The 12,896-nt window shown below is 36.9% G+C and overlaps 1 protein-coding gene across 2 annotated transcripts; it reads left to right on the forward strand.

The window, feature by feature from the left end:
• Positions 1-251: 251 nt before the first annotated feature.
• On the forward strand, positions 252-9,194 carry LOC102590579 (ion channel DMI1-like). Of its 2 annotated transcripts, none has more exons than XR_366675.2 (12): positions 252-963; positions 1,582-1,650; positions 1,918-2,538; positions 3,459-3,641; positions 3,881-3,940; positions 4,017-4,220; positions 5,257-5,505; positions 5,941-6,039; positions 7,284-7,478; positions 7,934-8,010; positions 8,289-8,555; positions 8,665-9,194. XR_366675.2 is itself a non-coding variant. In XM_006339897.2 (12 exons), the coding sequence occupies exons 1-12, from the start codon at positions 430-432 to the stop codon at positions 8,881-8,883; spliced, it is 2,793 nt and encodes a 930-aa protein (XP_006339959.1). In that variant the 5' UTR covers positions 252-429; the 3' UTR covers positions 8,884-9,194. The 2 variants fall into 2 exon arrangements, 1 of the variants encoding a protein (XP_006339959.1); XM_006339897.2 differs by having other exon boundaries at positions 7,918-8,010.
• The last annotated feature ends 3,702 nt before the right edge of the window (positions 9,195-12,896 follow it).

The raw sequence follows: 12,896 nt of genomic DNA on the forward strand, positions 1-12,896 counted from the left end.
ATTAGTTATGTGGTTTTCTAATTTTCTAACCAAACATAGTATTATGTGTGTTGAATTTTATACTTTGACAAAAAATAGCTACCAAACATAGTAAATCTTATGCAACATTTTATACCTGAATAACTCAATCCTTATCCAGTAACCAAACAGCCCCTAAGGACTATATAGATCATGTAAAATATATTAAGGATCGAAATAAAACAACCCCATACATTAAGGACCATTTTGATCATTTTCTCGCTGAGCTCCAACTAAACCAAACTAAAAAAATAAACTACCATAACCTCCTGTCTTCCCACTTGAGCCATGTGAGTCTCCCATGGCTTCTCCATCTGCTTGTACACATTCCATTAGCTCCCCACTTCACTTCTCCCCATAATCCTCTCTCTCTCCGTGTTGTATACTCTTCTCCCCCGTTCGATCCGGACAATGCCCGACACAAATGGAGCTCCTAATTCCAATCCCAAACCAAACCCTAACAAACCGGAGAGACCTCCGTTGCTCAAGAAATCCAAAATCATTGCCGACAACACACTCGCCGGCCAACTTTTCCCCGCTGTTCGCCGTGTCTCTTCTACTTCGCCATCCTCCTCTGAATCTCATACCACTTCCGCGACTAATGATGCAAATTTTGGATTTGGCGATCGTGACTACGTTTACCCCTCTTTTCTTGGACCGCATACTACTAGGAGTAGAGTCAACGTCAAGTCAACTTCGAAATCCCAGAGGAATCAGCTCGACTTACCAGCTCGTAGCGAGTCTATGCCTTCCAATTTGAGTTGTGAAGCTAAGGTGGAGTCAAAGATGAAGCCCAAGCCCAAGCTGAAAGCTGAGAAAGATTTGAATGCTTTGTCAATTCAAGTCTCAAGTTCAGCTTCTTCGGCTTTGTCAGGGTCCAGTTCAGCTAACTTCTCCAATGCTCGAAGACCTTCTGCTCATAGATATTCGTGGATTCTTCTTTTGGTTGGTGTCTTTATGATTTTCCCATTCTAATTCCCGTTTCCATCTCTCTTCGATTTAAAAACCAAAAAGACATGCAGAAAATGTGAATTTTGCAATTGATTGCTTTTGGGTAAAATTTTAAGGGAGCTAATAAAATGTTACACAGTGGTACAGTACTCTCTCCGTCCCATTTCATACCCCTGTGTTTGACTGGATACAGATTTTGAAATGTTAATTTTGAGTTCTATATATTATGTTAGCGATGCCGGAAAAACAATTAAAGTAATTGTTGACAGGCTGGTTTGGTAAAGATTGCCTCGAGGTTTAAAATTTGAATAGTTTAAAGTATTTGAATTTTTTAAAGTATGAAATTTTATAGAAATGAATGATGTCAAACATTTTGAGACGTACCAAAGAGGAAAGAATGTTATATAAATTGGACAGTGAGAGTACATAGTAGGATAGTACTATGTTTTACTTTTTTGGTGAATGGGAATTTGTTGCCCATCCAATCTCTTTTTTTTTTTTTGGATAATGAATGCCCATCCAATCTCTATTTTTTATAAACCTTTCTGATCTCAATGCATTGGTTTTTTGGTTCTTCTTGATATGTTGATCAATTATTTCCTTTTATTGCAGCTTAAGTTTCTTTGTACATTATCTGTATCTCACACATTATATTTGCGGAATGAAGTCTCTAAACTTCAGGTATGCTCTCTATCTCTATGAACACTGTTCAAATCGGGAATTCTTTTCACTCTAGTCTTTGTTTACATATAGTTTTCAGTTGCTGCTTATTAAAAGAAAACCCGAATACTATGTTGCCCAAAAAAAATAAAAATAAGAAGAACCACTGCTTATTGGAAGAAACAGGCATATTAACCACTCAACTTGTACTCAAATTTTGATCTCTGTTGTAATTAAATAGTTGGTTCTCAATACATCAGTTGAAGGTGAGGATTGATTTATTTGCAGGAGGAGAATATTAGTCTTCGTAGAGCTTGTAGCCATGTTGATCTTGCCAGCGCTGGTATCATGGAGCTTGAAGAAGTTAATTCATTAGTGTATTTTGGTAATGCTGACAGCAGAACAGTTGCTCTGTACATGGTGGTGTTCATCCTCGTTATTCCTTTTGCATTGTACAAATATCTTGACTATCTTCCGAGAATAATTGATCTCTTGAAGAGGAAATATACCATAAAGGAGGAGGTTCCACTGATGAAAAGGATTGCATATGTGGTGGATGTGTGTTTCTCAGTTTACCCTTATGCAAAGCTGCTTGCACTTCTTTTTTCCACTCTCTTTCTAATTGGATATGGTGGATTGGCACTTTATGCTGTTGGTGATGGCAGCTTTATTGAAGCTATTTGGCTTTCTTGGAGCTTTGTAGCGGACTCTGGAAACCATGCTGATATGGTTGGTGCAGGGCCAAGGGTAGTTTCAGTTCTGATAAGCTCTGGAGGCATGCTCATATTTGCTATGATGCTGGGGCTTGTTTCAGATGCTATTTCAGAAAAAGTGGATTCTTTAAGGAAAGGAAAGAGTGAGGTGATCGAAAGTAATCACATTCTTGTCCTTGGATGGAGTGATAAATTGGTAAGTCTATAGCATATTGCTTAAAATGATACGACTCTTTGATGTATTATCTGAATTTTGCTCTATATTTGGGCAGAAAAAGTAGATTTGGATGGACATACATTAGATATGGGGTGTGGGTAATCTATAATCCATTCTATCAATATGATCCATAAGAAAGTTTAATCCAGATCCATCTACAGTCCATTTGATCCAAACAGTAATGAATCGTTGGATCTAAATATATACAGCCACACATTGACCTACATGGCTGTGCAACAAGGTTGTACTGTTGGACTTAAATCTTCCCTCTTGGCTTGTCAATAATATAATCTAAGTTGTTAGTGAGATTTATTCTTCATAGATGATAGTTTGATTCCAGGAATATATTTTATTTCTAGTTAGCGCATTTTCAGCTGCTAACTGAACTTTCTATTTTTCTGTCTGCTTGATTCTTTTCCTACATGACAAGTAGAATGAAATACTTGAGTAATGGTGCTTTTGGCAAGGTAAATAAGCTTGATATAGGTTTGACTTATAAAATTATTGTACTTTATATTAAAAAGGCTTGATATAGTTTTGGTTCTTTATTAATAATGAGTAAAGAGATGAAGAGAGAAAAAAATAAATTAGCAAAACTACTCTATATAGGAAAGAACAATTTTTAATTTCCATTGCCTTCTCAATAATCCAGTAGAGTGAAAATCTGCAAATTGTTTTCAATAGGCATTGCAAGTAAGATAGTACCATTGATTCTTGAGAGATCTTATTGGAGAAAAACAAAGACATACTTCTAGAATAGCTTTCAGGTCATACTGTTTGTTTCTGTTAGATGCAAACATCACTTGGCAGCCTTCGCTCGATGGAAGGAATTATCTGGTTTGATCACGGCTTTTGAGACTGATTATGACACGTAGGCGTAAAAGTATTTCTTATTACAGGGGTCACTTTTGAAGCAGTTAGCAATAGCAAACAAGAGCATTGGTGGTGGTGTTGTCGTTGTTCTTGCGGAAAGAGACAAGGAGGAGATGGAGATGGACATAGCAAAGTTAGAATTTGATTTCATGGGAACTTCAGTTATCTGCAGAAGTGGCAGTCCGCTGATACTTGCTGATCTGAAAAAGGTGTGAGAGTGTAGCTTTCTTCTTTCCCTTGTTGACCTTGATTCTCCCTCTTATCCTTTAATCAGTTTTTCCTTTTCTTCATTATCCTAATATTCTAATTTACTCTGTGAAGTAAAAGTAACTATTATCTTCGTGTTCAACTTGTATCTTATACTCTTCTTGAATTCTCTTAACCCTGCCTTATTCTTTCTTTATTATAGTTGTTTCTTTTTGTTTTTGTTCTTCTATGACGCATGCAGGTATCAGTCTCGAAAGCACGTGCAATCATTGTCTTAGCATCTGATGAGAATGCTGATCAGGTGCTTTTTTCACAAATGAATCTTCAAGCTCTAAACAACCAGATAATTGGACTAATTATTCCATTGTTTTTATTAGAGTGATGCACGTGCTCTAAGGGTTGTACTTAGCCTAACTGGAGTAAGAGAGGGGTTGAGAGGTCATGTTGTTGTGGAGATGAGTGATCTCGACAACGAACCGTTAGTGAAGCTTGTTGGTGGTGAACTTATTGAAACAGTTGTTGCGCATGATGTGATTGGGAGGTTGATGATACAATGTGCTTTGCAACCTGGCCTTGCTCAGGTCAGTTATACATAGTTCTGTTGCATTATTTTTTCATTTGTCTTTCTCTCCCTTGCTTTGGCAGATTTTTACCACTTCTGTTGTCGTTTTGACAGGCTGTGGTCCATCTGGTTCCTCTTATATCTATTGGCTATAATCATTAGTTTTAAATTCAATGAGTGCGCACATCAAGAGTCTGTATACTTGTGCCTTACATTTCCTGAAAACCTTGCAAGTTTGGACCAGAAAAATTCTCTTCCTTTTGAGTTCCTTGTTGATGATTTAACAACAAACAATTCCTTTCAAACTACTTCGGGTCTCTTGTAATCCTCAATACCCATTTTGCTCCTTTTAATACCTTTTCAATCCAATACAACTTCAGTCTTATGAAAATTCATAAGTTAACTTGTTTATTGCTGGCCTTCTACCTACTGTAAGTCCGTAACCGTCTTCCTTTATTTGGTATCTGGACCAGCATCAAGCCATGTATGCTCATAGTGGCGAAGTTGAGGTCCTTGTTAATCTTCACCTATATTTACCCAAAAAATGTGTGGACGGAATTTCACGATTGATTTTGATGTAAACATTTTGATTCCATTACATGTGGTCATAGTCTCATAGATAAACAATTCTGTTGCTATTTAATACTGCTCTGCAGTTGATACTCCTGAGACTGATGCACAATCTGTTTGGGACTGAAGATCCAGTATAAGGTTTAAGACTCATCTTTCCTTGAGTGATTTATTTAGGCACATGCTTTCCCAAGCTGTATTGAATGATAATCTGATCTTAGTTGATATACAAGATTCAGATGGAATATAAAATGGAAGGCGATTATAACCATTTACCCAATTGTATTGGAAACCATAATGATACCCACATGATGGATGAGTGAACTCATTGTAGATAACAATAATATAGAGGTACCTACTGATTAAATGCCAAAATAGTATAGCTTTCTCAATTTTTGCTTGATCCTGTTTTTGGTAGCTGTTAGTTTCTGCGTAAGAGTAATATGTATTTTCTTGTTAATACCCTGTCTCGTCCAATATGACAGATTTGGGAAGACATTTTGGGGTTTGAAAATGCAGAATTTTATATCAAACGGTGGCCTCAACTGGATGGTGTACCCTTTGAAGATGTACTGGTATCATTTCCGGAGGCTATTCCTTGCGGTGTTAAGGTTGCTGCTTATGGCGGCAAGATTATCATAAATCCTGATGATAGATATGTTCTAAAAGAGGGTGATGAAGTCCTTGTCATAGCTGAGGATGATGATACCTATGTGCCAGGTCTCTTACCAGAGGTCAATTTTCTTCTCTGTATTGGTTTTATTTTTGCTAGTATTGTTTTTTTTTTGTTTAGGTATTTTTACTAGTGTTGGTTATTGTAGCATTTAGCATCAAATTACGGTGCTTTCCAGTATTCTAATTCCTCTTTTGAACTTAAGGCATTTATCTTGTGTGAGAAAGAGACGCCAGTAAAACATTAGTTCTATTCTCCATCAATGGCAGGCAATATAGTTGATAGTTCTTTTAAATAATTAAACAAAGATAGAAATTGAGTCTGAGTCGTGTATCACCATTACTTGTAATTTGTATATCTGAATTTTGTGAATCTACTGGTTGCTCCCTTCCATAGGTCAATATTTCTGATCCTTGTCTGGTGATATTTCAACAAATGCATGGTGGACATTGGCTCAGTTTCTGTATTTGCTTATATAGTGGCTTGCTTATTGCAGGTAAATAAAGGCCTATTCCCTAGGATAACTGATCCTCCAAAATATCCAGAACGAATCTTATTCTGTGGCTGGAGACGTGATATTGATGATATGATTATGGTACTGTACATCTTTATCACCTATTTCTCCTTTCAATCTCTGTGTGTGTGTGTGTGTCTGTGTCTGAATATGTGACTAAAACGGAAACCACCCCAGCTCCCTGCTCCTGCCTGAGACCACGAACTAGTGTTATTTAAGCATGCTTAAGCCCTAAAGCAAAGCTCAAAACGTGTTGAGCGCTTCGCCTTGCTTAAGATGTGCTTCACAGCTTCAGTGTCGTCCTCCTCTTGATAATTTCACTAGCTCTATGGACTTCCTGTTAACGACCCTATGTTCCTAGATCCCATTCTTAGCCTTGAAGCTCCTATAACCCACTTACCACCCCTGCTCCCGCTCCCTGTTCCCTACCCCCTGCACCTGCCTGAGACCACGCCCGGGAACCACTGTTATTTAAGCGTGCTTAAGCCCTGAAGCGAGTCTCAAAACGTGTTGAGCGCTTCACCTTGCTTAATATGTGCTTCAGTGTTGTCCTCTTGTTGATAATCTTCAGTAGCTCTATGGACTTCCCCGTTAATGACCTTATGTTCCTAGATCCCACTCTTAGCCTTGCAGCTTCCATAACCCACTTACCACCCCTGCTCCTTGGTCCTACCTGAGACCACGCCCCGAGAACCAGTGTTATTTAAGCGTGCTTAAGCCCTAAAACGAGGCTCAAAATGTGTAGAGCGCTTCGCCTTGCTTAATATGTGCTTCCATGTCGTCATCAAGGTTCTAAGGCATACTTTTCCTTGCCAATGAGTCTCTCCTGAAGAGGCGACACTAAACAATATATTTGTTCATATATTTGTCTTTCATGCTTATAATTACTTGTCTCTTCTTTTCTTTTTTTGTCTTTTTTGTTCCAGTTATAATGTGATCTGTAAAAATACTTGCATTGATTTTGTGTTCGAAGCTTTTTAAGAATCAAATACAGTGTCAATCCTAAAATGTTGAATATTTGCTTCTGTTACTGCTAAATTACTAGAATAATTAGTAGTTTAGTTGCAGGAGGAGTCTTTGTTTAAATTTGAATTTTGTTAGATTAGTCTAGTTGATATAATTTAGGTTTTTGAATTTTGTTCTGCAGATTCTGTTTTCAAGTTGACTATATATAAGTCTTCTATGCTTAACAAAATTATTGAGAAACATTTTCATTCTTTCTTCCAATCTTTTTTTGCTGTACCATCATTTCAGAAACCAACAAAAACAGTGAGAATATATACTATTCATGTGTTTCAGAGGCTTCTTCACGTCTTGTTTGTTAGGTACTGGAGGCATTATTGGCTCCAGGGTCTGAATTGTGGATGTTTAATGAGGTGCCCGAGAATGATAGAGAAAAAAAGTTGACTGATGGGGGTCTTGATATATCAGGACTAGAGAACATAAAACTTGTCCATCATGTGGGAAATGCAGTGATTAGACGTCATTTAGAGGGTCTTCCTCTGGAGACATTTGATTCGGTAAGTTCAAGTTGTGCTCATACTTTGAGATCTTTAATATTCTCCTAAAAGAAAACTGAAAATAAATGAAGTCATTTCTCAATAAGGTTGGGAGAAAAACATGGTCATGTTTGTTTGCACGGAAGATGCTTATCTACTTTAATGTTCCCTCGGGCAAAACTAATGATTTCTGGATTTGTTGTAGCATAGCGCTAGGTAGCTGGTGAATCCTTTTGGTAATTTTTTCACACTTCTGAATTCAGGAAAAATGTTTGTCTTTGTCTTGCTACTAAGGATCTGAATGCAGTGGGCTAGTTGCTCTTGATTTTCCTTGGTGTAGAATAAGCAAAGACGAGAATCATTATGATTTAAAAGTTAAAACTGTATACCAGAGGATAGTATTTTGGCATGTCAATTCATATTTTTGTTGATGCACTGTTTACTAACTCTAAGAGAATAGATTTTGATTCTTGCAGATGAATCTGTCGAAGACTCCATTGTTCACTCTGATTCACGGTCTCTTGCCACCCTCCTTCTCATCCGAGATATCCAGGTCATTGTTGCCAACTTTTGATTGAGGCATATAAACTTAGTTTTTCACTGGAGTACTTGTTTCTGAGAAGCATTTCTTGTTTGAAGAAGTCTGCAACTTTTCATTTTTGCCCTCAATTTCTTTTCACTTCATTTTGCCTTTTCCTCCCTTCCAGTACTAATGATCTCACTTCCTCTCCCTCTGGCCTGCCCTTTCTGATTTCCCAAGTCACAATGGTAAAATGGATGTCATTAATCCTCCAATAGTGATTGAAATTGCTGAATTGTTATTTAATGCAGTCGAAGCGTCTTCCTAATAAAGATTCTAGGTCGGTTCCTCTACGGCATTCAGTGTTTTCTCAGAGCTCCTGGATTCGTGAAATGCAGCAGGCATCAGACAGATCAATAATAATAAGTGAGATATTGGACTCTAGGACAAGAAATCTTGTGTCAGTGTCTAGAATAAGTGATTATGTGCTGTCAAATGAACTGGTGAGCATGGCACTTGCAATGGTAGCAGAAGACAAACAGATTAATCGTGTGCTAGAAGAATTGTTTGCGGAAGAGGTATTGTTTTTTCCTTATTTACTTATATACTGAGTGCATAGAGTGATATGCTTGGACGACTGTAGATGAGTTTAATGTGAGAGCATGCATTTATATGAATGAAATACAGGGAAATGAATTATGCATCAAGCCAGCCGAGTTTTATCTGTATGACCAGGAAGAAGTGTGCTTCTATGATATCATGAGAAGGGGTCGTCAAAGACAGGAGATAGTGATTGGATACCGCATTGCAGCTGCAGAACGTGCTGTGATTAACCCAGCAGGCAAGTCAAAGCAAAGAAAGTGGTCCCTTGATGATGTTTTTGTGGTTATTTCCTCAGGTGACTGAAAACCTTCTTTATATTAATAATCACAAATCCTCTCCAGACAAGCAGCACTCATTACAAAAGAGGCAAATGAGGTAAACTTCAACCAGCAGATTAGGTAGAAAATAATAGCAAGAGCTGGTCCGCAGAGTTAATTTCCTCTACTTTTTTTTTTGTCTTTTACATTTTGCCATACAAATCGGGGAAATGAAGAATGAAAATTTCCCATCATTAGGCAATTAGTTTTTTGGCATCCTCTCTTGGAGCACTTGAGTTATCAAATAGTGCTTTAATTCAAAGACTTCTTATAAATTACATACACATTATCAAATAATGCATTCATGTTCCTTAAAATAATGAAGGTAAATCTTATTTAGCAAACAAAGAAGGGATAATTACATTACAATGCCGTTCATAAAGTTATATTATATAATTTAGCCAAGATTTTTAATGCTTAGCTAAATGGTTCAATTTCATGTCTTCCTCTAATAAAATTTCACCAATGCTAACAATATATTCTTATTATTTTTTCTTACACAAATCCACATCAAAGACTTTATTTTTGCTATCTTTCTACGATGAAAAACCGAATAGACTAAGCTAAGTTATTTTCAATGGTACTGAATTTCTATTCCAAAAATCATTTTAGTAATTCACATTCGATCTACATCTCAGTCGACTTAATCATCTTAGTAATTCACATTCGATCTTCATCTCAATCGACTTATCGAACAATGCATGCAAATATGTTGGCCCAAATTGACATTTTAACATCAAATCCTCATCTCATTTTGGAACCCCATGCACGCAAATAAACTATGTTACCACATCAAAATCAACATTCTAAACTCAACAGAATTGACGAAACAATCAATTGAGGTCGTTTTAATAAAATGTTGGCCCAAATCAACTCACACAAAAACAACAAAAACAAGTATTTCGCAAACACCACAAAATCATCCCGATCACCTTAGGATCCAAATCAAAGGTCATTCTAGACCAAACTCTACATTTTAAAGCTAACAACGCTAACAAAAATCTCATCCGAGCCCATTTACCAAAAATATTGATTGAAGTCAACCCTTATCTAAAATTTCCAACATCTTGCCTAACTGCTTAAACTCACACTAAAGGCTCGGAGCCCAAATAAACAATGCTACTAAACCAAAATGGACATTCTGAAGCTGATAGAACTGACATAAATTTTATACGACAACAAATTCTCTAAGTGTTGACCAAAGTTAACTCTTTCAACATAAACACTTCAAAAATGGGGAAACTCCCCGAAAACTCTCCCGGACCACCTCAGGAAGTGTGCCACACATCCAAACACACTAAATACACAACATAAAAGCTACATGAAGGGACAAAATAGTCAAAACACACAAAAAACAAGGAAATGACTAAGAGGGTCATTACCATATCCACTACTAAAAGCACTTTCTTCCTCGAAAGTTAAAGAAATGAAGGTACCTAAAGGCTCGAAAAGGTGAGACTATGATGAGTGATAGATTTGCACTCATTTAAGGTTCATTTAGCTCAATAATTGGTGTCCTCAATGCCTAATATTATTCTATTCTGATTAAATGTTGATGATTTGCAGCTAAGAAGGAAACTAGACAAGGCAAGGATTGATGTTTGAAAGAATGGACAAAAATGCAAAAAGAAGTGTCAATCATACATTGTGGATAACTTTACAAGAAGGGGGGATTGTCGATTGAGCACAATCTCACCCAAAATGACAGTGCATAACACTTGTGTCTATTAAATCAGATCGGTGGACTCCAGTGGAGAAGGCAATGCGTCGAACGAGAAAGACGACCTTGATGAGCATCACCCAAAATGACAGTATGGAAAGAAAATATTGAATGCTAAAAAGGTGAACCAAGATGATACTTGGCGATTTGATGAACAAGAAAGGCTGACTCAATCGAGTTCACCAACTGAGGTTCAAAACACCTGAAGTCTAAATCATTAAAGGGTGAGTTGTGGAGCAAGAGGTGATGCGCCAAACATGTTCAGCGAGCCCAACTAATGTCGTTGATTGAGCTGCAAAGTGGAATTTTGGGTCTAATTTTGGGAAATTATAAATAGCCCAAAGGAGAGAGAAATTATATATCATATGACATAGAGTAGAAAATATCATAGTGTGTGAAGATTTTAGAGAGATAAAATATTTTACTTTTGAAGAACACTTTTCTAGCTTTTGGGGTTTTACAACTTTGTACTTGAAATTGACAAATTGAAGTTGAATCCAAAGTGGGTTTACTTCTAATTGCTTAATTTGATGTTTCCCATGATTGCTTTCATGGAAGGTATAATCTCCTTACTTTTTGTGATGGGTGACTTAAACCCCAAGATATAGGGGTGCAATTATGGGATTAGGTGTTGATTTAATGTAGTGGATATTGTGCTATGCTCTATTTTGCTGTTGTTCATACATGAATTTGGTCTAATTATTATGGATTTAATTTATGGGTAAAGGTTACAAATTTAATTCCTACTTCCGATCACCGGTTGATGCTCGAAAGAGATTGATTGGAGTGGGTAATTAGTTTAATACTAGAAATTTAGGTGTGATGTCTGTAACTTGCTTGAAAATAAAGGTTATGGGTCGGATCTATTCACCCTATTTTTTAAAGATAGAATAGAGTAAGGTATTGGGTTGTTTTGATTGACATTTAGATAAGACAGAAAGGACATTCTATGCATAGATGTTTTGCGATCGAAAGATGATTAGCGTCAATGAAGATGACTAAGTCTATTCATGAATGTTCATCACTATCGAACAACACAATTATCCTTAAGTGACATCGATTTCCTATCCTTGCACCCCTTGATTGCTTGTTAACTCCTGAAATCTTCGACATTTTAGTTTAATTGTGATAATTGATAACCAAAGATTTGCATAAATTTGGTGGAAGTATCCACCCACTTGTTCTTACTATTGCAAATGAACGATCTTAAAATCCAAATCTCTTGATAGGAATTCTCGACGATATACCATTCTATGTGGGATTTGACTTCGAATCTTTGTTGGGTTTTTATTGACTACAACCGCTCACTTTTTTGATTAGTTTTGAAGAGTGATTGAGAAATTAGATTTTAATTTTGTTTATTTGTAGTAGATTTGTTGTTTGGTGTGTTGTTGGCTGATTTGCAGGTTTTTGCAATGAGTGACCATGGAAGTGACAACAATAGTCACTATGGTCGAAATGACAATATGGGTTATTTGAATGATATGTACGTTAATGTCATTCAAACCACGGGAGTAATCCAGATACCTCCCAAAACAGGGAGGACTGTGTTTCACATCACTGGAACTATGATACAATTGTTCTAGATGAAAGGAAATTTTGGGGGCCTAGCTCGTGAGGATCCCCATGAATACATTAGGAATTTTATGGAGGTATGTGGACCCTTCGTGTTCAAGAATATCTCTCAAATGTCCGTAAGGTTAAGATTATTCTTGTTCTCTTAAACGAGAGAGGCTACAAGATGGTTGGTAGAGTTGCCAGATGATTCGATCACTTTGTGGGAAGAGCTAAATGATGACTTCTTGGAAAGATTCCTCCCACCCTCGAAGATGGTTAAACTTCAAACCTGTATCTAGAATTTCAAATGCATTGGAGGTGAACCTCTACATAATACGTGATAGAGGTTCAAGAAGTTGCTTTTGCAATGCACAATGCATGGAGTTCTAGATAATTTGTTGCTGCAATACTTCTATTGCAGTCTTAATTCAATCAATAAAGGTATGGCTGATTAGTTAGTCCAACGTAGATTAATGAGACAACCGTATGATGTGGCTGCTTTGTTGCTTGATGATATGACTAAGGTTAACCGAGCATGGCACACTAGAGAGGACCAAGTGCCCACTCTACAAGTGAGCTTAAGCAAAGAATAAGTTGAGAAGGACCATGAAAAAGATGAAAATATGGCCAAAATTGTAACGACTCGGAAAAAAATGATAGGTTAAGCAAGAGCCTATGACTTTGTGTTGACTTTATAATGAGGTTCTATGAGGGGTTTATAT

This window comes from Solanum tuberosum, unplaced genomic scaffold (assembly GCF_000226075.1).
Source record: "Solanum tuberosum cultivar DM 1-3 516 R44 unplaced genomic scaffold, SolTub_3.0 scf00011, whole genome shotgun sequence".
Taxonomy (NCBI): Eukaryota; Viridiplantae; Streptophyta; class Magnoliopsida; order Solanales; family Solanaceae; genus Solanum; species Solanum tuberosum.